Source organism: Python bivittatus, unplaced genomic scaffold (assembly GCF_059951505.1).
Source record: "Python bivittatus isolate LINGU-HERP-01145 unplaced genomic scaffold, Pbiv_v1 ctg000580_np1212, whole genome shotgun sequence".
In the NCBI taxonomy this organism is placed as follows: domain Eukaryota; kingdom Metazoa; phylum Chordata; class Lepidosauria; order Squamata; family Pythonidae; genus Python; species Python bivittatus.
In genome coordinates this window covers 5,816,368-5,841,098 of record NW_028277087.1, presented here as the reverse complement: position 1 = coordinate 5,841,098, position 24,731 = coordinate 5,816,368, and the positions used below count along the sequence as shown (strand labels likewise).

The 24,731-nt window shown below is 41.7% G+C and overlaps 1 protein-coding gene across 3 annotated transcripts in view; it reads right to left on the bottom strand.

Annotated features, from left to right (window-relative positions):
• Positions 1 to 847: 847 nt before the first annotated feature.
• The window catches only part of SLC25A42 (solute carrier family 25 member 42), a 33,702-nt gene continuing 9,818 nt past the window's right edge, over positions 848 to 24,731 (bottom strand). For 2 of the 3 annotated variants that reach the window (XM_007430710.3, XM_025168240.2), the window contains exons 2-8: positions 14,482 to 14,607; positions 13,470 to 13,581; positions 11,543 to 11,568; positions 9,830 to 9,996; positions 8,285 to 8,401; positions 5,842 to 5,993; positions 848 to 4,455 (exon numbers count right to left, since the gene is read on the bottom strand). In XM_007430710.3, coding sequence (XP_007430772.1) covers positions 4,130 to 4,455; positions 5,842 to 5,993; positions 8,285 to 8,401; positions 9,830 to 9,996; positions 11,543 to 11,568; positions 13,470 to 13,581; positions 14,482 to 14,568 — 987 coding nt within the window. In that variant the 5' untranslated portion in view covers positions 14,569 to 14,607 and the 3' untranslated portion in view covers positions 848 to 4,129. Of the gene's footprint in view, positions 4,456 to 5,841; positions 5,994 to 8,284; positions 8,402 to 9,829; positions 9,997 to 11,542; positions 11,569 to 13,469; positions 13,582 to 14,481; positions 14,608 to 16,911; positions 17,054 to 24,731 lie in introns of those variants that run through there. The other variant, XM_088149432.1, reaches the window with a different exon arrangement.

The following is a 24,731-nucleotide window of genomic DNA, read 5'->3' as shown; positions in this document are numbered from 1 at the left end:
AGTTTGTTTCACACAGTGGGCTTCAACCATGGCACGATCAGACATAAAGAGTGTATCCCCATGTCAAATTTGACTCCCTGCTGACACCTCCAAGAAATACAGAAGTTGTCAGAAGTTGTCAAGTATTGCCCTCTCCTCGGATTTTTTTTTTTTAACTTCCCACTTAAGGTCCAGCCTTGGTATTTCCTGGTGGTGTCTGACACCACCAGGACCCACCAGGAAATACCAAGGCTGATGCCTAAAGTCAGCCAAGTTGCCAGCACCTGTTAGGACATGGTTAAGCTTAGCGTTACATCTAAACCTAAGCCAGTAATTAAGGCCAAAGGAGGAGAGGAGAGCTATTTGCAGCCAAAACCTAGTATGATTTGCAGGCTAGGGATCCAGACAGGCAAGCCTAATGGGAGAATTCTGTACGCTAAGGATTACCATGTGCCTTGCTTAATTTTGGTTACTGAGTAAATCACAAATGATTGGGCCTGCATTTCATGCTAAGTTGAAATAGAACAAAACATATTTATGGCTTAACAGTGTTTCTCAACCTTGGCGACTTTAAGATGTGTGGACTTCAACTCCCAGGATTCCCCAGCCAGCCATGAAACACTGGCTTAACCTATTTTGTGGAGCCAATCTATAGTTCAGCTATTAATTTATAATTTAAGCAGCCTCAAGGTCTGGGGAAGGAGGAGCTTCTTGTATTGGACACTTCTGGCCCTTTCAGTCACCTTAATCGTCATCTCTGTCCCTCAAACGGGTTTGGGGAAGCATGTATCAATCGCACTGTTCTTCCCAAAGGAGTTCTATCCACCTAGATCAAATTTTAGAAAAGAGACACACCATGTACACCACAAACTGGATAATTCATTTTATTATTAAATATACCTCCTCCCTTGGCACAGATCTTTATACGTTTGTCACTATAAACATCTATATAAAACAAAGTATCATTGGCCAGAGGAACAAGCCACAATGCAGAGAACCTCTTATCAGCAGAGGGCTGTTGGGTTCAGCATTCTGCACAAGAGCATCTCGCCTTGTTGCATTGCTCCCCGAGCCCAGAGTAGCTCTCCAAAGTCACCCTTTATAACACTTGGCTGCGCAACCGTGCGAAATATTTTAGTGGCAAGTTCACTTTCCTTCCAAACACTGCTCGTGGGCACGCAGCTCCCTCTGGGAAACTCGGGTCTCCCCCAAGCTCATTGTGGCTTAGCAGTCACAGACCTGTGTTTGCACGAAACAGCCCCGCATGGACTATCAAGCACCTTGGAACACGCCACCAGATTTTCTACAACATCGAAGGTGGTTCCCCCAAACAATCAATGGGGAGGAACTCCACAAGGGTAGACAGGTAGGAAACCCCGCATGAAAAGGGACCCAGTTTCTCCACTGATTTACTGTCAAAAAAATAGCTTCTTCAAGAGCACCCCTGGTATGCTCCCCACAGCACTTTCTAAAGGCACACTCAAATACAGCAAGACACCAGTCAACTAACTGACCTATTACCCTGGAGAAACCGCATCGAGCGCTTGCCAAACATGACCTTGTTCAGCACAGGAAGGTTGGAAGCACCAGGGAAGTTGCTGTTTAGGGCAGCCTGTTGGTTACTGACCTTTTAAAAATTATTATTAGGCCAAGCAAAGTCTTGGCTAGGTTCCAAGTAGGAAAGGAAAATCTGTCCTTGAACTAGCACTGTAGAGCAGTGTTTTTCAAACTTGGCAGCTTTAAAATGTGTGGACTTCAACTTCAATTCTGGGAGTTGAAGTCCACACATTTTAAAGCTGCCAAGTTTGAAAAACACTGCTCTAGCCTCTCTACTCTGGGAATGTGCAGATGGGAGAAAAAAACACTGCAGAAGTTGCCCTGGTGAGGTTCTCCAGCTGAGTTACGTTAGGGACAGGAGGTAGGCGCACACTGGCTCCCCCCAAATAGGTGACTAATCTCTATTACAGCAGGCTTCTCCAACTTGATATCCAATACTCCCCCAATGAATTTGATTTGATTACAATGACCGGGGGATGGTGGGTGACAGCATCTTAATGTTTCTGGAGGACGCCAGAAGGCTCTACGCAAGAATAGCACAAGATTGTTGGAAAACAGACCATAGGATAAGGGGTGCAATGTTAAGTATATGAAGCAGCTTGGTTTTTGTGTTTTTTTTTTAAAAACAAGCTAGATTGGCAACCAATCTTCAGCAGCAGAAGGGAGGGGGACATCTAAAAATTTCTGAAATTGCGAGAAAAGCATTCTCCCAAGAGTTGAGTTATATTAGTCTCAATTTGAGACATCTTTCACATTTACTGATTTGTGATTTGACTGGTGTATGTTGGCAGATAAGCCTTGAATTCCATTAAGCCAACCCTGTCGCTTCCTTCACAGTCAACATGTCCTGTGTACACAACACCTACACACCACATTCTGGATTCTGCATCTTAAAACTAAGGTTTCTGGGGGTGGGGTGCTTACACCATTTCAAATGCAGAAAACTGACGACAAAGCTTCAGTTAGCTTCTGAGCCCCCTTGCAGAAGCCAATTCAATTAGTGATATCGCAGAGAATCCAACAACTGAGGTTACAGAATTTCTAGGATAATATAAAGAACAATTGGGACGCTGTGTGTGGAGGGCTGTAGTGCATATAGATAACCACAAAATATTTTGTGGCCCACGAAATGTCAGAAGTCAGTTTCCAGTCTGTTGTACAAAATGTGAGAAAGGATCCATGTTAGTTCACAACAGAGTGTCTTTCAGCCCTACCACACAGACCCCCCCCCTTTTTTTCTTTTTGCTTTAACATATACCATTCCTTCTTTCTTCTTTTAGGAGAAAGGTAAGGGCTTGAGAATCACATCTGGGTAATCTGTTGCATTTTCCCCAAGATAGAAGGGGCATTAAAGTTGTGAAGCAGAAAACAGGCAAGAGAAAATAGCAGAAGCAATTCAGCAAAAAGCTATCCAAAGAGGCCTGACTTAAACACAGAAAATACATAGCTGCCACATGAAGTCTGCCCAACATGGCACTATGATATTTCCCACTCTGACAAGCAGCAGCAAATGAAACGAGGCAGGAAAATTGAGACCATTCAGGAAAGTGAGGCTATACCATGAGGCTGCTGGTTTTGCCAACAGGTGTGTTTCCTCCAACTTCAAGCAAATAAGATCTTAAAAATGCACTAGGCTTTGAGGGTTCAGGCCAACTGAGCCAGAGTGCTCTTCATCTAATCTGAGAACCCAGCAGGTTCATACTAAAGGGGGAGAGGAGATCCTCAGCAGCTCATCAACCCTTGAAGTTCCTTCCATTCAACCAGGCATTTAAGAGATCCACTCCCTTCCTTCCCCACTGCGGATAATACTATGGATAATACTGAAGGAATGAACCGGATAGCGTTTCAGGATGGCAAGAGTTTCCAGTTAACACTGTGCGCTGGTAATGTTTTCCCCAGAGTGTACCATCTCCAATGGAAAGCAAAAACCCTGCGGTGGTTGGTTTTTAAAACAAAACAAAACACAAAATCCTTTATTTAAATGCTGCTCTGGAAAGCAACAATGCAAACACTGTTGATTCGAGATTGAGTTTCCCAGCCAGGAACCTCCTGGTTTCCAGCAACAAAAATGCCAGAGGAAAGGTCCCTTTTTTTTAGTCAGCTCTATGGAAAAAGATTCCCACCTCAATTTGGCATTGCTCTTCCAAGAGGTAATTGTATGCAAGGAGAGCTGATGGGCAATTTTTTGTTTTTTAAAGGGGGGAATTCAAAAAAAGGTGATACAAATGAAACCACATCAGCTACTGCCTTCTGATATGAGGCCAGCAGGGAAAGAATCCCTTTTGCTCCCCTATTCAGAGAATTCAGGGGTGTTTAGATCACATCTTAAAAACAGTGAAAATTCTGCACTGATTTCTACTATTATTTCTTTGCGCATTCATCATCTGGAAAACAGGAGATGGCCACAGTTAGAGGAGTCTGTCTGAAACTCAGTTCTCCGAGGTCAATTCGGAGGTCTGCCACAAGAACCTCATCTGGGGTCAGGGAAGGGGATTAAAAAAGGAGGATGTCCATCCTCGCTAGCCAGCACTCGCACCACCATGGTGGTCACTCCCTCTCCACAAGTAACCTGAGCCGGGGCTGAGGTTTGGCGTTACCTCTCCACGTTCATGCTGTGCTCCCATTTACGGAGGAGAATCTGCATGAGATCAAATGTGGTGAAGCTGATGCCTACTGCAATGGGACCCTTGACCCAGTTCATGCTGAGCCCTTTGTACAAGCCTCGGACGAGTCCCTCTTCCCGAATGATGTCCCTCATGGTGAGGATGATAGACCCGTAAGAGAACCCCATCACCCCCGCTGTCTGCATCCGTCGACGGACCACGTCCAGAGGATAAGAGGCTGACTGCCCAATCAGGCCTGCGCAAGCCCCAAAAACAAGCCTTTCCACAGGATAGGGTTCTCTCCTCCCGCTGTGATCTGGGAAGGAGAAAGAAAAGGAGGCACTGTAGTGTTCCTGGGGAGGCAGATTCTAAGGAATTCTTGTGGCCAGCACTGGGCTGAAGAGCTCAAATATTACAGAGACCCTCTCCCTTCACAATATAAGCTTTCCATGTGACCCAACAATGATCCAGCATGGTGAGGTGGTTTGGCATATCAGGAGCAGGAAATCCCAGGTATACATTCCCATTTTCAGCCGCAGCATTCACTGGGTGACTTTATCCTCCATGTGAAGAAACCAGGCTGCCTACCCTAAGCTCTCTGAAGGAAACTTGGGGGCTAGAAAATAAAAAAAGTGGCAAATAAGTGAGCCATATGCATGGCTGCATATGATTCAGCTGAAGGACTAGCCTAGTCTATAATAGAATCCTACAGAATATGACCTGGAAGAGGCTTTAGAGCAGTGTTTCTCAACCTTGGTCACTTTAAGCTGTGTGGACTTCAACTCCCAGAATTCCCCAGCCAGCATGCTGGCTGGGGAATTCTGGGAGTTGAAGTCCACACAGCTTAAAGTGACCAAGGTTGAGAAACACTGCTTTAGGGCATATCTAATCCAAACTCCTACATACAGGATAGCCACTAAACCAGCGTATCTCAACCTTGGCAACTTCAAGCTGTGTGGACTTCAACTCCCAGAATCCCCCAGCCAGCATACTGACTGGGGAATTCTGGAAGTTGAAGTCCACACATCTTAAAACAACTGCACTAAACCATAACTGGCCAGTGGGCACCAAGCCCTGTTTGAAATCTCAGACAAGCAGGAGCTTACTACTGTTTAAGGCAGGCAGTTCCACTGCCTTGCAGTTCTTGCTGTTGGGAAAGTCTTCCTAATCTTCAATCTGAACCTCCTTTTTTTAATTTGAACTCCTTGGTCTTCATCCTTATCCTATCCTTGGTTTCAGCAGAGAACAAATCTGCCTTCTCTTGTTTGTGTGACAGCCTATAAGGTATTTCTAGACCACTATCATATTTCCTTAGTTTTCTCTTTTACAATTAAGCTGAACATTTCATTTATCTGTTCCTTATAGGACTTGTTCCTATAAGGATCTGTTCATATCACATCTAACACAAAGAATTCCTTTAATAATGATGCTTAAATGACATGCTTTGTCCAAAATCACTTGCCTGTCAATTTTGCTGGATAATCTTAAGTTTTAACATCGTGCCTGATGAGAAAATACCTCCCAACAATGTTTGGATTCCCACAACACATGAATCACAAACTACCCAGCCTCACTGTAGCCTAGCTGAATTATTTGGAACACCAAGCAGTTTTTTAAAAATAATAAATTTAAGAAGATGCACATTAAAACAGAAGGAACCGTATTATTCTGAATATATTCATATCAGCTTGATTGCCCTTACCTGCATGCAGTTTCTTTAGTGTCTCATAAGTGAAGAAGCTCAATCCAGCATAAGGGATCACCCCCAGGATGGTGGGTGAGAAGCCCCTATATAGGGTCTTCAACCCTTCCTCCTGAGATATCCGAATAAATACATGAATTATGTTGCTATACCTGCCAATGAAAAATGGAATAGGCTACATTTTGTACTAGAATCCTGATACATCAACGCAAAGAAGAAAGAAGTTTGGAGGGAGGAAGTCCTAAGATGCTATGGCTGCCCCTGTGTGCTGCTATCTTACGGATTCTCCCAGGGGTGGGGAACTTAATGTGTTGGCAGGCTGTCCATGTTTGTCATCTTTGTTTATATTAAGGTAAACCCATTTTGTGAGTGCTCTCACAAGATGACTTTTGTGAGTGCTCTCACAAGATGGCTGCCATGGGGGAATGTGGCCAACCACAAAGCATCCATTATCTGAAAGCAAACTGGAGAAGCTGCTCACTGCCACCCATAACCACCACTATTCCAGCTTACACTGAGCTTTTATCCAGGCAGGTGAGCACACTTCCAAGCAAAGCACTGCACCATAGCTACTGGCCATTTTTATTTTCTAGAATGTCTCTGGAGCCTATATATCACCCAGAAGATTTTTTAGAAATGAAAATGATGCTGAGAGCTGATGGTTGCTTTGCAGTATGTTAACTTTCTACTTTTTAATGAAATCTAAAAAGAAATTAAGGAAAGGCCGGATGGGTCACAGGTATCAACAAAGATGTCTGAAGGAACTACGCTGCTTATTCTTGGTTCACTCCAGTAATGAAAATATGGTGGCCCAAATCACTCACAGAGTCTACTGCTAGTATCTAACAACAGGCCTAGTCTACAGAACATAAACGTTTTCATTATCAAACCAACCACTTAGCTCTCCAGTGCTAATAAAATCACAATCCCAACAAAACTACATCACACTGCATTTTGCTCACAGGTTTTTCATTAACTTGATGCCTCTGAAGATCTACAGGCAGGCTGTGAAGAAACCAAACCCTTTTTTCCCTCAGCAACTGGTGTTCAGAGATAAGGCTACTTGGCTTTCATGGCTAACTGTTGCTACTTTATCCTCCTTCCTTATTCCCTGCTTCATAAACTTTGTCCTGGAACAGTACCATATAAGAGTACAGTTTGAGTACATATCGGTAACTGCACTCAATCTCCCGGGATTTTAGAGTTTTGCATATTAATAGTTTGGAACCCCCAAAAAAGCTGAGGGAAAAAAGGAAGTTGGCAAGTCATTAAAAATAGTTTTCAGACACAAGGTTGGCTTTGACTGAAAGAGAACATGACAGAGCCACATAGTCCTGAGGGAAACATCAAAGAGAATTCTTCATACATGCAACACATTGCAATTGTGGCCCAGATGGATTGACAACTTCTTTGCACTCACCAGGGCCCATATTCTCCTTAAGGTGTGTGCTATTTTAGACATTGGGAAATACTTGGTAGCTTTTAAGGAGGGGAAAAAGATAAGTCTAGCCAATTGCTGATCAAGGAAGCCCACACTGCAGACCTGATTGATTTGACACATAGATGGGAATTGATCAAGTAGACCAAGCTCTCCGTTTTCTGAAGGATGGTTTCTCCCATGTTGTACTACTACCCTCTGAGCAGGAGATGTCTCAAAACATACATTCTCTTTTAGACGAGGACTTGACATGGGTGCTCCTGACAGTTGGCCATATCCTCTGGAGCTGATAGGATTTATATTGACTGCCAGTGGTTTTCCAAGAAGAATCTTCCACTAAGCCAGCAACCCATCCCCCACTTTTTTTAAGGAGGTATCTTAGGGATCTACTAACCACAATGACAAAAATATGACAAAACATCCTTCACAATATCATGATGCAAACCCTGTCCTTTTAAACTCAAGTCATAAACTGGCTGCAAGCTGGTCACAGGGTCTGCTTCATGAGTGACAATGCACATTTCATCACATGACACACCCACCCCAGATAGAAGGGCCTCCAAAAGGTTAGTGTCTATGCTCTATCAATGACCTGCAAAACCTCTACTAAATGGAAGAATATGCCTTCACATGATGTTCTAAGCTGCACAATTTGTTGAGTAAGCTGTTACTGTCTGATTGCACACAACACGTTAAGCCATTAATCAGCCACTTGGCTGGGTTCACTGAATAAATTATGAACAAGCAAACCATTTTATGGTTGAGTGCATTATTGAACCAATCACAGTACTGGAGTGGCAGGAATCCTTGCAGAAGAAATTATCCCTTTTTGGGGTAACTGACAAACCTTTCTTGGCTTGAAACGTGATAGAAGCAACAACATTCACTTGGATGAGTGTTGCATTCCAACCTTCCACTATATAGGTTTTAAGGAACAATGATAGTTAAAGAATACACTTCATACCCCTTCCTAACGACATGGGGATCAAATCCCCAACTACTTACATTTCCTTCGGTGTTACTGCCATACGGGCACGGACCAGGTCCAGGGGGTACGTCAACATGGCAGCTGTGATTCCCGCAAGAGAGCCTGCGAGGAATCTGGGCAGAGGAGTCAGTGCCCTGAAACAAAAGAAATAATATTTGAAAGGAAGAATTTCCTTGGTTGTTGGCTAACTAAACCCAAAACACAACTCAGACTGGGCAAAAAAGGCTTCCAAACTGAACATTGCTCATTCCAAAACTCTGGCTGTGTTCACTTGGCACAAAAGTACAATTGGCTGGGTTCATACATCAGATTAAGCAATAAATCAAAATTTATAAACCACAATGACTAGGCAAAGACTGTAACTACATAAGACCCACATGGCCAATATGGTTCATAAAGAGTCAATAGGCCATGGTAGGTTCTGTGAATACTGTCATACTGTCCAGACAGTTAGCAAAACCAATAGGCTGGGATAATGTAACAAGGCTACTGGATTAACCCAAGTTTTGGGTATGGCCAGTAACTGAATTAATTGATTTAACAAGCTGTATTCATGCAACACGCTAAATTGCACACACACACAAACCGAAACAGCAAGACTAACCCAGCTTAATAAATTGTTCTGATACAGTTGTTGTTGTTGTTTAGTCGTTAAGTCGTGTCCGACTCTTCGTGACCCCATGAACCATATTGTGCCAGGCCTTCCTGTCCTTCACTGCCTCCCTGAGTTTGCTCAGTTTCATGCTCATTGCTTCAGTGATGCTATCTAACCATCTCATCCTCTGCCGTCCTCTTCTCCTTTTGCCTTCAATCTTTCCCAGCATCAGGGTCTTCTCCAAAGAGATCTCTCTTCGCATTAGGTGGCCAAAATATCTGAGCTTGAGCTTCATTATCGATCCTTCCAATGAGCAATCAGGGTTGATTTCCTTTAAGATTGACTGGTTTGACCTCCTAGCAGTCCAGGGAACTCTTAAGAGTCTTCTCCAGCACCACAGTTCAAAGGCATCAATTCTTCGGCGCTCGGCCTTTTTTATGGTCCAGCTCTCACAGCCATACATTACTACTGGAAAAACCATAGCTTTGACTATGCGGATCTTTGTCGGCAAGGTGACAAATGAGGCTTTTAAGTAACCTGGTCAAGCAGCCTGTGCTAATTCAGCCTTGGTGTGACTTTAAAGAAAGGCATCTTTGTCTATTTGTTAATTCATTTTAACTTTAATTTTATTTAATTTTTATGACTGCCTGCTCATCAAACAACTCTGAGTAGCTTACAGAGTTAAAACATCACAGTACAAATTAAAAAAATCAATAAAACATACAGTACCAGGGCAACTAACTCATATAACAGACCACTAAAATTGGGCTCACGTAGTATCCTGGCCCAGTGCCTGGGGAAGAAGCAGGTCTTCAAGGCCTCCCTAAAGGCTGGAAAGGTCAGGGTCATCCACCTTGGGGACGAGGGCAGGGGTATGCTGATCCTTAGTGCAACCACAGCAGGTAATGCCTTGCCCACATGCTCAAGCCAAGTCTTTTAAGGAGACCAAGACTCCACAGCCACTTACTTTCCCTGGTAGCCATAGTAGCTGCCCAAAAGCTGCTTATACTCCTCATGTGCGCAGAACTGGATGGCAGCGTAGGGGATCACCCGAACCATGGTGGCCGAGTTCCCTCGCCATAGGCTGAAGAAGCCTTCACTGAGGTAGGTACGGTAGATCAGCCGGTAAGCCTCCTGGATAGAGGAGGAATTGGATTAGGTGTGACATACTTGAAAGACAAACGAGTCATGAATTTTTAAGAGGAAATTTGGTGAGGGATAAGTATGAGTAGGGTTGGAACTGGCATCCTACTTCAAGATTGGGGTAAGGCAGACAGGAAGTTTTCACACAAAAGAGGGTTACAACTCACTGGTGTTCCCTCAAAATGCTTCTCTGTTGCCCCAACCAAACTCCCACAGAATGTGTTGGCATCTGCCTTTCTTTCATTGATGGCAATATATGTGAGGTCCCCAGATGCTGTAGAACTGCAACAAGGCTGTGGGATCATGGTAAGCCCAGAAAAGCTGATGCCAACACTGGGAGACTTTCAGAAGGAGCTTGCTCCAGAAAGAATTTGCCTCTGCTGCTCCTTCCTGCCCACAGTTCACAGAGAGAGAGAGGAAGAGAAGAGAAGAGAAGAGAAGAGAAGAGAAGAGAAGAGAAGAGAAGAGAAGAGAAGAGAAGAGAAGAGAAGAGAAGAGAAGAGAAGAGAAGAGAAGAGAAGAGAAGAGAAGAGAAGAGAAGAGAAGAGAAGAGAAGAGAAGAGAAGAGAGAAACTTTCTTCAGAAATCGGTTCCAGTTCAGCTGATCAATCTGGCAATAACCATTCCTTCAGGCCACAGTGGAGAGAGAGACAGCATGTGAAACGGGATAGTAGGGCCCAGTGCATCAGTTCAGCAGAAATACTGAGAATATTGGGCTTTTTTCTTTGTGTACTATTTCCATTTCAGCCAGGTTTTTTTTCTAATTAAAACTTGCAACTGACTGATTGTAATCCTCTTCCCTCACAATTTCTTTTCCTCTTCGATGCATTTCTAGATTATAAAACTGAGGTCCAGAATGTCTCAACATTGTTCTGGAAACACGCTTGGCTAAAAGAGTTTGGTTGTCCACTGCCCAAGAGACTGTTTATGTGACACTCTGAACTGCAAATTAGCCAACCCTAGCTTACCAAGTGGTGGGAATCCAGAAAACTGGGCTGAATAAACCATGGTTAAGTCCAACACTGAGAAGCACCTCATGTGGTAACAGCCAAAGTGACTTGACCCAAAGGAAGTTATTAAGGAAACAGGTTATAGCTACAATAATATGATGGAGGAGAGGTGAGGAGAAGGAAAGATTTTTGTCCCAAATGCCTCCTAAAACCCAGAGTTGTTACTTTAGGACAGGTCAATGATCATGTCCAATTTCTATCTGCCTCCTTATGCAAGATAAAGACTACCTTTTCTCTGTGATGGAGTTAGCAACCGGCTACACAGGGTTGGTTCCTGTTTTAACGTCTGTTCGTCGGCTGGAATTTTGTGCTAAGATTTTATATCAGTTAAGACATACACGTGCCTACCGTTTTATGGTAGTTCTTTTTTTACTATTTCTCACTGGCTCTTAAGAGGCTAGGAGGAGGGGCAGAGGAGAGGTGTGTTCAGGTGACAGCCACCCATGGGACCAAATCAGTGCGATTTAACCCCCCCAACTGCTCCACCCACAATGGAGCCTAGAAAAGAGAAGGGCATTTCATCTTACCTTAGCAGAAAACCGATTTGATGACACTGAAAACAGAAAAAGAGAAGTCACATACAGGGCTGTGGAGTTAGAGACGTGGAGTCGGAAGCAATTCTTGGGTTACTGGAATCAGAGTTGGTAAAAATGTACTGACTCTGACTCCTAATAAATTTAAATTGTATATAATATAAATAGTATGTTAAAATGTCCTATTTCATAGATAATAATTTGATTAACCTATTTTTTTCAGGATATATTTTAATTTCAAGTTCTCTGCAAATTTCAAAATATATATTTTGATAAAAATATAACCACCTTGTTTTTATTGTTTAGCTTTTATCCTTTGTTTAAACTATACGGTTACTGAATGTTTGTAATTTAATAAATAAAATTGAAAAAAACAGAATGTCTTAGCTATAGCCTTTAGACCCAAGCTTTAACAGGTTAGGGTTCCAAAAAGTTGCCCGCTGATTCACGTTGGCAGTGATGAAATGCCTTGTATGTTGCACGCTTGCCGTCAATATAGGAAATATATAATTAGTATATTTATAATTTATCTCCTATATCAATATATATTTAAAAGAATCGGAGGTACCATGAATAAAGTAGTCGAAGGTTTTATGTGTTGACTCCACAGTCCTGGTCACATACACATCAGCACTGAAACTAAGAAATCTATGGGTAAACTAACAATCAGCATTTTTGCACTCAGTCAGCCTCTGGTGGGGAGCATCCAGACTGCACCCCAGGGGACAGAACCATCTCAGCAAGCCATTCCAGGGGCTGCCTTTGTGAATTGGCATCTTGGCTGTCTCAACAGGTCCAGTTAGCCTGGAGTGACATACAGTGTAGGCTGCTACAGGAGTCAGTCCTTAGCCCTGTGCTCTTCAACTTTTTTATGACAAGCTAGAATGAGAAGATGGAGGGACACGCTTATCAAATTGGGTCTTTAGAAGACAGGAGAAATTCAAAATTGTTTCCATTCTGCATTAGTCAGAATCCCACCTCAAGTATTATGTCCAACTCTGATTTTCATATTTTAAGGAGGAGTCAGACAACTGGAACAGGTTCAGAGAATAGTAACAAGGATGATCAGGAGATCAGAAACCAAGTCCTACAGATAGACTGAAGGAAGTGAAAATATTTAGCCTTAAGAAGACATTCTTCAAATCCCTAAAAGGATGACATACAGAAGAGATCTTTACTGTCTTCTGTATCATTCCAGAGTGCAGGATAGTGAATAACATATTTGTTACAAGAAAGAAAGTTCTGTCTGAATATTAGAAAAAAAAATCCTAGTACTGTGGAACCCAAGAAGAGTGTAAGTTGTAATCTACCATTACCACACGTCCAGAATAACAGGAAGTAGCATTATATTTGAATGAAGAATCCGAATGCTTTTAAAGAATATGTTGCCCTTGCTTGCACAAATCATTAAACCCAAAATCTTCAGATTCCTGGCTTGCAAAGGCCTTCTGCAAAGATGGTTAAACAAACTAATCACAAATTTGCCAGGATAAAATCATGCATTATTTCCAAATCCTGCCATTTAGCTTCATTATCAAGCCAGAATTCAAAGGTAGCAAGTCAAACTTGGCTTCCAAGCTGGTTAGAGCAATGACAAGCCAGGAATATATGTAATGGTTTGCTCAAACTGGGTGTCTTGCAGATCTTCAAATCCTAGAATTCCTCAGCCACCATAGCTACTGCTGAAAATTCTGAGAACTGAACTCCATGCATCTAGATCAATGTTCTTCAACCTTGGCAACTTTAAGAAGTGTGGACTTCAACTCCCAGCATGCTGGCTAGGGAATCCTAGGAGTTGAAGTCCACACATCTTAAAGTTGCCAAGGTTGAAGAACACTGATCTAGAGGGAGCCAGGATTGCTTCAGCAATTGAAAAAGATAGGAAGACTGCTCCATTTCTCCTCCCTGCTCTCATGTCTACCTTGGAATATGATTTTTGTCCTGTCCAACGGTGCCACAGCTGTTTTGGCCACAGCACCAGCCAATGCTCCAGACACCAAGGAGTTGATCACACTTTTTTTCTCTTTAGGACTCTGGAACAGAAAACCGGAACATGTTAGAGACAGAATCATGCAACAGCCAAGTAACAGCTAGAGCTGTCCCTCAATGAGCCATCTGCTCCTTGCTTATCAAGGATTAGAAACAGCACCTAGTAAGCAAGGCCAGACATTTTTTAATGGAAGTAAGAGAAGTTTCCGTCCCTTTTAAGCCAGTAACAGAAACTTTGTACATTTTCTAGTGGGAATACTTAGTAACTTTTACACAACAATCTTCACTGGATTACTGAATTACAGTAACACATTTTCTGAGTTTGCATTAAAAAAAATACACAATCTAATGAACCATAAACTAACCATGTAGGCAGGGTTTGCTCAGCATACTAAGCTACAAAACACCTAATCGAGGGTAACCCTAGCCAAGTTTTGCACATTATATGAATGCAGCCACTAAGTCTTCAACTGACCTGAGTCTGGGTCTTCAGCAGGATTGGGATGCACAAAAAAATAAAAACAGAACAAATTCAGAGAGCCATCCATATAGAGTAAGACTCAGACTCAAACCTGTACCCACAGGACTTAAACCACAAGAGAGGGACAAGAGAAGGGGACATGTAGGAGCAATGACTCCCATCTCTTTGTTCAGGAGCTATTCTCCATGTTGCAAAGCTGCCTTTGGAAGTCAAGACTATTAATCTGCAGAAAGCCTTCTCAGTCACGGCACTGAAACTTTATCTCCCAATGCATAAATTGCATGTGCTGTCTGTTAAGCAATGGTATAACCCTGCATGTAGTTTTAAGGGAGAAACACTGATTTTTTTTTTAAATGTTCTTTTGTTGCTGCTTTTAAGCTTGCTGCTCATTTGCCTTTCTTTTTTTTAATTGAGTTGCTTCATGGCTACTATAGTTATGACAAAGCAGGTCCCAACTGCTCACCTCTGGAAAAATACGTCCATGGAATCTGGTCTCCGCATCTTTCTGTTTTAAGCCTACTTGACCTTCCACCGCTCTACCATTATCCATACCAAGCTCAGAGGCTAGCTAGGAAGAGAATTGAGCCTCCTGAGAAGAAGAATGGAAGGGGAAAGACAGAAAACATTGACATTAGTTTTTCAAAATATTAAAAATCAATGTGACAATCAGTTTGAATCAGTCCATTTTTCACTGCCTCCTCCTTTTGCTTATTTCCATCGTTAATCCTGTTTCTTTTCCTAAAAAAGCACAATATATATTTATTAAATTTGTATGGTCACCCATCTCAAATGCATGAGTGGGTGGTGACAATTAAAAACAAAAGAAAAATAATAGACTAAAACTATAATATAAATATAAGGAGAACTTCCAAAGTTCTACACAGATCACAGAAGAGAGGAGACACACATTTACTTTGAGATCTTCCCCCCAACCCATTTACAAAAAGATACATACAAACATAATGATGGCCGGAACCTAGCACACCACAGGCAATGTAGCTCTTTCTTGACCATCCACTTCTCTACTGTACCTTGTTTTGCAACAAGGAATTTCACTGGAAAATTTTCCCATCCCGCCCTTTTCATTCTGCATCCCTTTTTCAGTCTACTTTATTTCTGGCTATGAAGGATTTGGAATGAACAGCTGTCAGGTTACAAATGTTCCTTTCTGTCAATAATGCAGAGCAAGAGAACACATCCATCAGGGAAGAAACTGGTATGAAGCTCAAAGATAAGGAAAAAACAGCTGGAACAAGTTCATCTCACTCCTTTTTGAGCTAAAGAGACTTCAACAGGGAGAAGGCGACCTTTCTTCCCCCTCACTTGTCTCAAGTGAACAGTTTTCAAATGAGGTTTCTGGAGAGTCTAAAGTCTCTTTAGAAACTTTTAACAGTGCTTACACAAATTGGTATTGGCAGATGGTTCCCCTTGAAGATCAGCTGTCTCCCAAACAGAGCCTTGGCCACAGCCTTGGTAACCACTTTTTCACAAATGATATTGTTCCTTGGATATTTTAATTAATATTAGTCTTTCATTTTAAAAAGCCTCTAGCATCCTTTTACTTACATAGGTATACTAAAAAGCATGCAAACAATACAGTATTCTATTCATTTATTCTCTAAGAAGGCAATGAAATAACTTCACACGATATTTGTCTGATTACATTTATGTACTCACTATTCTTCAACCTTATCATCTTAATTAATGCAATCATTTTTACATATCTGCCAAAGGAACACATCACTTTCCCCAACCTAACATTTTGTAGAATACTAGTACAATCTTTCCCTGCTATTATGGCCTAAAACACCAGATTGGGATGGGCAGAACAGAACTTCCCCTAAATTTAAGATCCAGAATGGGTAGCAACTAGGAAGTATCTTTCTTATGAAACTGCTGTTCCAAGACATTCTTGGGCAAAAATGTGGCCCTGCAGTAAGCCTCAATCATAGTTGTGCTGAAAAGGATATGCCCTCATTCATAACCAACAATTGATTAATTATGTGCCATCAAGTTGGTGTTGATTCTTAGCGATCATAAAGATAGACTTTCTCCAGGACAAGTTGTCTCCAATGTGGTCCTTCAAGTCTTCCAATGGTGCACCCATCACCACTGTAACAGAGTCCATCCACCTTGCTCCTCTTCTCTTTCCTTCTATCTTTCCCAGCATAATAGACTTTTTCAAAGATCTAAGTCTTCATATAATGTGTTCAAAATATGGTAATTTGAGCCTGGTCATTTGATGCCTGTAACTAATTTTCAAGGGACTTCTCCAGAAGACTAAGGTCAACTTCTAACAATATTTTTAAGAGATCCACTTACCAAACGATTCTCTCTACCTTTAGCAGCAAAATACATTTATGCTGCATTTAAACTTCAGGGGCTCATTAAATGCAGGAGCTGCTGCATTTAAACTTCAGGGGAAGGGGGACTATTTAAAAAGTTGGGTCTTAAGCACCTAACTGTCCTGCGTTTAAATTGTATTCTGTTATTCTCTTCATGCACATCCAAACTGTACAGGTCTTCCTCCTAAACAAGTGTCTGGGAATGCTACCCAACATACTAAAAAAAAACCCTTCAAATGAATCTCTGCCAAGGGAAAAAAGAAAAAAAGAAACATGGGTGAGAGTTGAATGCCCTGCAGAAATGAAGCATCAGCCTACAGGCTGTTAAATTGTTTGCTGTTAATTCCCCTGTACTGTGGGCTCTGTAACAGGTTTAATCTCAAATATAGAATATATTTGTGTTTAAGATGCTTCTCAAATAATTATTTGAAACATAAAATACAATAATAATTCCTTCCTGCCCCAGAATAGAGAGAGTCACCTCCCAATAATTCAAGCTAAAGAAATGAATTTTAAAACAAAGCATAGATTTTTTTTTTAAAACCCACCTTTCTTGCTTGAATGCAGCTTTGTATTGCAAGCTTGAGAGTTTCAACCAACTTGTCCAAAGCTAAACCCTTCTTAATTCCCTCAATAGTTTGATGAAACAAAGCAGCTCTTGTTATTTCAAGTTATTGCAGTCCGAATGAAGATTATAGAAGCTGTTTGTCCACATTTGCCTGTCCCAGTGAGATTAGACAAGCATGCCTGCCCTTTAAAAAAAAGTAATCCAAGATGAGCTGCTGCATTTAAACTTCAGGGGAAGGGGGGCTGTTTAAAAAGTTGGGTCTTACACACCTAACAGTCCTGCATTTAAATTGTATTCTCCTGTTATTCTCTTCATGCACATCCAAATTGTACAGAATTTGCTTATATCAGATTGGAATGCCACATAATAGGACCGACATTCAGGTTTTGCACACGAAAACAAGGGAGCTCAAATTTCCTGCAATGCACATCTTGCTGCACCAACTTGCTTTCTCAGGATTTCACTTGCTTCCCACACCATTATGCCCCAACTGCTCAGTATTCATTTACTGTTTAGGTTGCTCCTGCACTAATTAAAAAAAAAAAGTGTGGCATTTTTGTTAAAGATATACCAGGGGGGAAAAAACACAAGATCTCTACTGAATCAGATCAAAGGTCTGCATAGCCTGCATTCTTTTCAACAATGGTCAACCAAATACCACAGGGAAGCCTATAAGCAGGACACAAATATAATAGCGCTCTCTAATTCAGTGTGGACTTGCTGGGAGCACGGATGGGGAATTCTGGGAGTTGAAGTCCACACATCTTAAAGTTACCAAGTTTGAAAAAAACTGCTCTAATTCATATTCCTCACCATCCAGTATTGAAGGTCAGGTAATACACAGTCGTGAGTCCTGTATCTTGTGTAGACATATTGTAGCCTTATACTTCACGGGTTTGTCCAATCTTTTTAAAGCCATCCAGATTGATTACCATCAGACACTTCCTGGTACAGAAATCCATATTTCAGCCATGAGCAATCTTATGTCTGTCTTGACTCTCTCACATTCAGCTTGGATGACACTAATTCCTAGCTGGATGTGTCTTCTCTCGGGAAGAAATCACTGGCGGAATATTATAACACAAGATACTATCGTAATGTATCGTTCAAACCATAGGAGAATGATATCTTTTTATTGTGGATATTTTTGTAAATGGAATACTGTTAAATCTCCCATTCACAAAAAGAGCCCCTGTTCCACAGGAAGAGCATAAGACTATAGATCTTCACTCTGGTTTGCAACCAGATTATCTGCCATTCTCATTCTGATTTTCCTAGCTCTTATTACAAAGAAGGCCTCTTTACGTGCAGTAGATGTGCTTCTTTCTGGAAGAGGTTGGCATATAAGTATAGTTTTTCAGCCACCCTGATGTTATCGAGGGGTTCATTATATAATGAACAGCTTAATAGATAACGAATTAGCTATTTCATTCAATTTTCTCAAGCTGCTGTTCAATTCTGACCCTCCTGTAATGTCCTTTGAAGGCTGCCATTAGCATTACTTAAAAGTCCAGTATCATAAGTGCATTCCTTAAAGCTGACAGCATAAGTCATAATGTCTTGCTATTCTTTCCTGAACAGGAACAGCAACATCAGAAGTTGAAAATGAAGACATTTTGAGTTCTGTTTCAGAGATCTGGACCCAAAACCAATGGAGTCCAATGAAAATAAACATTGTCATTTGACTCTTATTTCTGCACCCTGGGTTAGTTGGCTGTCAACCAGCAGTCTTGTTCAGGATAAAGAATGCCCTACCAGGAAGAGAATAATCAACAGATCTAGTTTGACAGCTGTGATCTTTCTGCACAGCAGTTTGCCAATAAAGTCATTCAGTGTCAGCCCTTTAAAGCAGGCTAAGCCAAGAAGGCACCACAAGAAATATTAGGAAGCTTGACAGCATTTCCCCTTTCCTCCCTCCTATATCAAAGGGAGTCAAGGTGGGGCAATCTTGAGTTTCTTTCCCACTCTTTGTTTTCCTAGGCTAAGCTGATGTTTTACTAATGATCCCTGCATATTTTCTCCAAGGTCATCTCTGTGTTCCTCTACACTCAGATTTACAAAAGTCTTGACTTTCTGTGAATGGAATCCATGGTAGTGATCAGAGTGATATTTTGCCATGTTAACTGGGATCCTGTGAGCTCTGAGGAAGCAGATGGGATGCTCTGTGTTATGTCCTGGCCACTTGCAGAGAAGATCCATGTCTTTCCTGGCTCCTTTGGTGGAGGGAGGGATGGTTCAGCTGGATCCAGAAAGTGAACAATACCTCATTTTGAGAGGGGGTGTATATCCTACAGACAAGCAAGGCTGCCCTCTCCTTGTTCCAGCTATACTAGACAACTATTCTCCTGTTTCCAACCATTCCTTTCTAGGGAAGGTTGCTGAGACTGTGAGAGGAGGGCAGCAACAGAGCACCCAGAGGAAGGAGATTATCTGGACACTTTTCAGTCAGGGTTTAGGTCTAGGTACTGTATGGGACAGAAATCACATGCTCACTGGTTGATGAGCTCTGTCAGGACTTACTTAGATGGGGGAGACCTATTCTGGTTCCCTTAGATCTCTGTGGCAGTTGGGGGCACTGTGCTTCAGTGGCCCCACTCCTTCCTCAGGACATGGTTCCAGGCAGTGGTTATAGAGGATCAGTCTGGCAGCTTTGTACATGTGGCGTGTCGCAGGGCTTGGTTCTCCTCACCTCTACTTTTTAACATCTACACGAAGCTGCTGAAAAATCTCATTTGTCAGTTCAGGATGCAGTATCATCCATATGATGATGATGATACCCAGCTGTCCATTGACTGTACTACAAGAGCAGTCTGGGGTGGCAAAGTCCTGTCCCAATGTCTGAAGGTAGTTAAAGAGGAAGGTACAGGGTGAAGCTAAATCCAAGCAAGATGGGGTTACTGTTTGACTATCAAGATTCCCTGCCAGCTCCACTGTTAGCTCCTGAGGAGAAAGCATTGTCCCTGTGAGAACAGGCCCATGTTCCCAGCTATTGCTCAATGGGCAGGAAGAAGTCCTCGCCAAGAGGCTCTTTGCCTAGTTTGGGCTGGTGCACCAGTTGCCGCCTTAGCGGGAGTCGGAGGAACTTGCAACAGGATTTATCTCTCATTACTGCCCATCTAGGCTACAGCAATGTGCTGTGCATTGTACAAAGCACAGTGAAACCCCATATCTTACTTGGCACAAGATGCCATAAGCACATTACCTCTGTACATTAGGCCCTGTGCTGATTGTCAATAAATTTTTGGGAGTAATGGTTTTGATCTATAAAGCCTTACATTGCTTGGTGCCTCAGTACTTTCAGCACTTCCTTCTTCAGTTAGAATTAACCCCTTCCAATAAAAATATTCTGGCAAAAACTACTTGTAATCCCCCATCAATGAGATATTGGGAGGCTCAACTCAGAGAGAGATACTTCTCTAGGATGGTCCCCACATAAGGAACAGCCTCCCCCACAGGAAATTAGACTTGCCCAACCTCATTAGCATTCCACCAGCAGGTTAAAACGGAGCTTCTCTAGAGGGTCTTCAGTTGGTTAACACCAGTGGTATTTTATAGAATTATAGGTAGTCCCTGGGTTAAGAATGCCTGGTTTACAAATGACCCCTAGTTAAGAACAGAGCCTATTGCAGCAAAATTCAAGTTAAATATACAATGGTTCGAGTTAATTACACAATACTACTTATACAGTATTATACAACAATACTGTTCCAGCTTACATACAAATTCAACTTAAGGACAGACCTTGGGAATGGGGGACTACCTGTATATTCCTCTATTTTAAGCGAGTTTTTATTTTTTATATATTATATTGACAATGCTGAGAATTATACAATTGCAACCATGTGAAAATCTAAGAAACAATCACATAATGAAAGGGCAGGGAATTCCTGAGACCACTCCCCCCAACCTCCCCCAGTACAGCAATGGGTCATTAGTTTTCCTGGTGGTAGGTGATGCTGAACACAAGGGGAAAGGATGGTAGGGAACATCAAGGATGTTGATCTACTATTGGTGGTTTTGTTTTTACCTTGACTGATTACAGGCATGTTGCTGTCTTTGCTGTTTTATGTTCTTTTAATGGTGTTCTTAACCATTGTTAGCCACCCAGAGTCATGAATCTGAGACGGGCAGCCATATAAATTGAGATAATAAACAAACCCCCAATACTGCCTGAAATTAACTTGCACTAATCTTTGGGAGGGTATCAACCCTGATCAACCTAAGGCACAGGAAAGGAAAGATGTGGGGAGAGTGGTCTTTACATCGACATACTTTTCTCCCAGCTCGAAGGACAGAAGAAAAGCACATTAATGTGACCGTGAGGAAGAGCCCATTATCAGCAATAGTTCTGTTCAGATGTTGGTGCTGATTTACTGCAAAGCACTTCCTGCCTACTAGCACACATACAAGCCACCTTTCCTTTTCTCAACATCATCTGTCAAATGGCCTACTTTTCAGGGCTGTTTGTAAGCATTCTGGAAATATCCTTAGTAAGTCAGCCTTCTGAACCAGCAGACAGAAGTTACATTACAAGGCATTATGCCACTAAGCAGAAATTTATTTCCGTTGCTAGCCTTCTGGATCCAATTCACTACTACTGGAAACCAAGCAACGAGCTATTCACAAGCCAGCTCCAAGCACCATTATTTTCATATCACCAGGAATGAGACAGCCGAATACATAAGCATAGCTTGGTCTTAATAAGAGGCTCCTGTAAAATGTTGAAAGGGAAACCAAGGCTAACTTTCAACATGCACGTGTCGTATTGTTATAAAATCTGTTGCAGACTCAAATGCGTACAGAGTCAGGCCTATGGCCAAAACAGGGAGAGCATACAGGTCACAACGTGCAAAGGCAATTAGAAAAAGGTAGGGCAGAAACAAGCAAAAAAAAGTCCCATAAACAGAGGAAGAGAAAAAATAAAATTATTCACGGCAAACCTGATCTCACATCCGAGTGGCATCATCAACCTGCTGGCAAAACAGACTTGGTGTGTTTCCAGATCCAGTTTTTTTTAATTATTCAGTCATCCTGCCTCAATCACAAATTCATAAAGGAGCATATCATCTTCTACTTGTAATTCAGTTTTAATTTGATCTGTTCTTCTTCTTAGGCATGTATATAGGGACTCTCTTCCAGAAGAAAGCAACAAGGATTATATAACAGCAGCAGCAACAAATAGTTCCCTGAAGATACCAGTCCTTAAGAAATTGCTACATCTGCAGAAGGGACAAATGTTCAGCAGGAGAACTTACAGAACATACTGGAAAGTTTTTGCTGGTCAGTGTAAGCAGAGGTGTGCAACTTTTATTGGGTTAAGAATTCCTTCAATTAGCCTAACTGCAAAATAAAGTATAGACTACATTAAAAAAAAAAATGTAAGCAGTGGTTGGGGAACCAAAAGCTAAACTAAATGATTAACTTTTAATTCACTGCTAAAATTTAACCTACACACTCACACTGATCCCCACCCAACTCATCTCAGCTGATTCCCAGACTTAAATGAATCAAGCAATATATTAGTGGCCCCCAAATTTCCTATTCTCCCTTCTATGTACACCCAAACTTCACACGCAAGGGAGGCAGCAGAAAAGAGCAAGGGAGATGATAGGGAAAAAGTTTGCTACTCCACAATCTGGAGTGCCATAAGGAGTTACTTTGGACATCTGGTGATTTGCAGGTTGTGTAACTACGGTACAAATAACACTGAGTAGAAAGACAAATACCGGCAGTCCTCACTTAACAACCACACCAAACAAATCATTTTCTGTGAGTTATGACAAGGAAGCCGACAGTTGGTTTTCAAACTTGTTCAACAGGTAACTCTGAAATGCAGCTCACCTGACCTGGATAATTCACATTCGATGTGCTAATAGCACTTACACAAACCAGAGGCAAAGGGCAACATAAAACTCTGGTACAAAATAACGGAATGGTAAAAAGAATCATGGCAAAGGATAATGGGGATGAAGAAGCTGCAGCGAGAGAGAGATTGGGGTGCGCACCCTGCACATGGCTTTCATGCTTTGATAGTCAGACGTTCTCAGCCCAGAAATGTTCTTATGTTACTTGCAACGGTGGATCGAACATACGTTTGTGGGGTGTTTCTTATTTGCTTTGAGTTGCTTTGCTAAATTTTTGCAATTTATCAAAAAAGAGCTTGGCACCAAATAAAGCTGTTAACAGTACAGCCCAAATACATTTTGCATCCCAGGAACCATTCACTGAATGACCTCCATCTACACGTACCCCTGTGACCATTGTATCAGGGACTGCCTGTAAATGCTCCTCTAAAAAGTGCAGTGCAGAGCAACAGCAATACATTATTACAATCTTATATTTATGCACCAACCTGATACCTGCAAAAGGCAAGGAACCGCACACACAAGAATATGAAGAGGCTGGAGGACAATAGATTACACCCTCCTGTTTCTAGCAGGGACACAGAACCCAGGATAAGGCTGAGCACAGAAATGGAATGGGCTAATGCCTTTCCCAAACCCAACCCAGAAAAGCAAAGAGGGAGGGCTACTGCACTTCGCTATCAGTTTAAAAAAAAAACCTATCAATCTACTGTAGATGACCATGAAATCGTGGTCAACTTGATGCTATATCAGATTTGCAAGAAAAAATAGCAGTTTCTGCAGCCTTAAGCAGTTCTTGCTTTATACATTACAGTCTGCAAGTTCAAACAACACAATCTTTATGTCTACACCAGTGTTTCTCGACCTTGGCAACTTTAAGATGCGTGGACTTCAACTCCTAGAATTCCCCAGCCAGCTATGAATTCTATGAACTCCTAGAATTCTGGGAGTTGAAGTCCACTCATCTTAAAGTTGCCAAGGTCAGGAAACACTGATCTACACTGTAGCTCAGGTTTGAGTAAATCCAGCACCATTATCAATTATGGGACAGGCAACCTTATTTTTGGCTAAAATCATATTTATGGATAGTTTGAGAGAAAAACAAAATTTGAGGAACGTGGTGTGCTTTCAAAACTGTAACAGCCGGTTAAAAATAATGCACAAGCATTAATAGCCGAGTCATTCCTTAGACAGCTGAAGATACTTTTAGTTGCAAAAAGATATTTAAGTAAATATGACTTTAAAGCACATCTTTAAAATCTGATACTTGTGAGTTCCATAGTACGTTTTGAGCCAAAAATCAAAGAAAACAGCCAGTCAAGAAGGTGGCTAGGTTTCAGTAGAAAACTCCTCTAAAGAAAAAGAAAACCAGCTCTGTAAATTGACAAGAATCTAAGAATTGCAGGCCATACATGAGGGTTCAGAAAAAGAAAAGGGAATTTAATAAGGCCACTGCATGGATTTTGATTCCCAGAAATGTTTCAGACATAGGAAACTGTCTTAAACCTACTGGAATGGACTGAAAATGTGTTCCCAAACCTTGATACTATTCTAGGAATCATAGTGTGAAAAATGGTTTCAGAGCTTTTCAGAGCTTTCTCCCAGGACCTGGTAAAGTTTTGGGGCAATCTTCCTCTTCATTTCCTATCTCTTACTGGGACTTTCCTCACCTTGTACTGGGAAGGCATCAAAAACTCACTTCCCCCCCCCCCTACAAAATCAGTTGTGTCCTGGAAGCACTTTCCACCACTCCTGCTAAGCAATCAGACCTGATGAAATGCATAGGTGGGCTCAGACTTAGTCCAATGGAATTAGACTATTTCAACAGGCACTGCCTCAGTTTTTCCCCTTAGGTATAAGAATTTGCCATATCTATTAAAATAACGTTTTCCAAATTTCTGGCAGCCAAAGGACTTTTCTTAACATAAATATGTCG